Genomic DNA, 1,242 nt, shown 5'->3' on the forward strand with positions numbered 1-1,242 from the left:
TTAATTTTCTACTGTAGAATATAATAATTCCTTCAATCAAAAAAATAAAAATAAAAACTTCCGTTGTGCCCAGTACTGGACCCTTTCTGTCAATAATGACGTGTGGTCGGCAGTTGCTCTTTGATTTTCTTGCCCATCTCCATTGCTTCTATCTTCCTTTAAATTTACGAGCTTCCACTAACATCCTGCAAGCTAATTAAGCAACCTCTTTCAGCAAGCTCAACATAGCGATGATCTTGGATGCTTTCATGAGCAAATTCTCTACTTTGCTAGCTGATCTTGTCCACGAAGAGGTGATCATGCAGCTAGGTGTCAAGGATGAGCTTCAAACACTACGTTGTCGGATGAAGAGCATCCAATGCCTTCTGGAAGATGCTGAAAGGAAAAAGTTTAATGAGTCATCATCCACCAAACTCTGGCTTTCTGAGCTTAAGGATGTCATGTACGATGCCGAAGATATCATTGACCTATGTAGAATCAAGGGCACTCAGCTGCTCGCTGATCAAAATCTTCAATCTAGAACTTCTTCGATACGTGGATATTTCTCATCTGCAATCTCCTGTTGCGCGAGTGTTACTTTCCGTCATGAGATTGGAAACAAAATTAAGGATATTAATAAAAGACTCGAGCATATATATGAAGATAGGAAACATTATAAACTTGCGAAATCCATGATATCCAAAACCCCACAATTTACTCTACCTGATTCTCGTAAAACTTCTTCCTTGGTTGATTCTTATGTTGTGGGAAGAGAGATTGAGGATGTAGCAAATAGTTTGGTTGATTGTTTGATGGGGGAGAAGGTTGATGAAAAATGCTCTGTTATTGTTGTTACCGGCATGGGCGGGATAGGGAAGAAAACTCTGGCTAAAAAAATTTTTAACCATCCAAAAATTCAAATCTATTTCAATAAAAAGGTGTGGGTTTGTGTTTCAGAAACTTATGTTGAAATTGAGTTATTGAAGCAAGTAATAAGAGAGGTAAACGGGAACTATGGAGATGTTAATACTAAAGCAGAGCTAGAACTCATTCTTAGAGATTCTATTGCTTTAGTTCACAACCTTTTTCTTGTTTTAGATGATGTTTGGAGGGGGAATGTGACGACCCCAATATCCGTGTAGCGAAAGGATTCATCTGATCGTTCTATTGCCTCTTTTTTTTTTCTTCTTCTTTGCTATCGGTTTCCTCATCTGTTGTTATATCAATCCATACATACATATATCCAGAGCTAGAGATAATTAC

At 37.8% G+C, this 1,242-nt stretch overlaps 1 protein-coding gene across 1 annotated transcript; it reads left to right on the forward strand.

Moving 5' to 3' along the window:
* The first annotated feature begins 230 nt into the window (after positions 1-230).
* Positions 231-1,121, forward strand: LOC110104538 (putative disease resistance protein RGA1). The gene has a single exon (XM_020833692.1). The coding sequence runs from the start codon at positions 231-233 to the stop codon at positions 1,119-1,121; it is 891 nt and encodes a 296-aa protein (XP_020689351.1).
* The last annotated feature ends 121 nt before the right edge of the window (positions 1,122-1,242 follow it).

Source organism: Dendrobium catenatum, unplaced genomic scaffold (genome assembly GCF_001605985.2).
Source record: "Dendrobium catenatum unplaced genomic scaffold, ASM160598v2 original_scaffold_226738, whole genome shotgun sequence".
In the NCBI taxonomy this organism is placed as follows: domain Eukaryota; kingdom Viridiplantae; phylum Streptophyta; class Magnoliopsida; order Asparagales; family Orchidaceae; genus Dendrobium; species Dendrobium catenatum.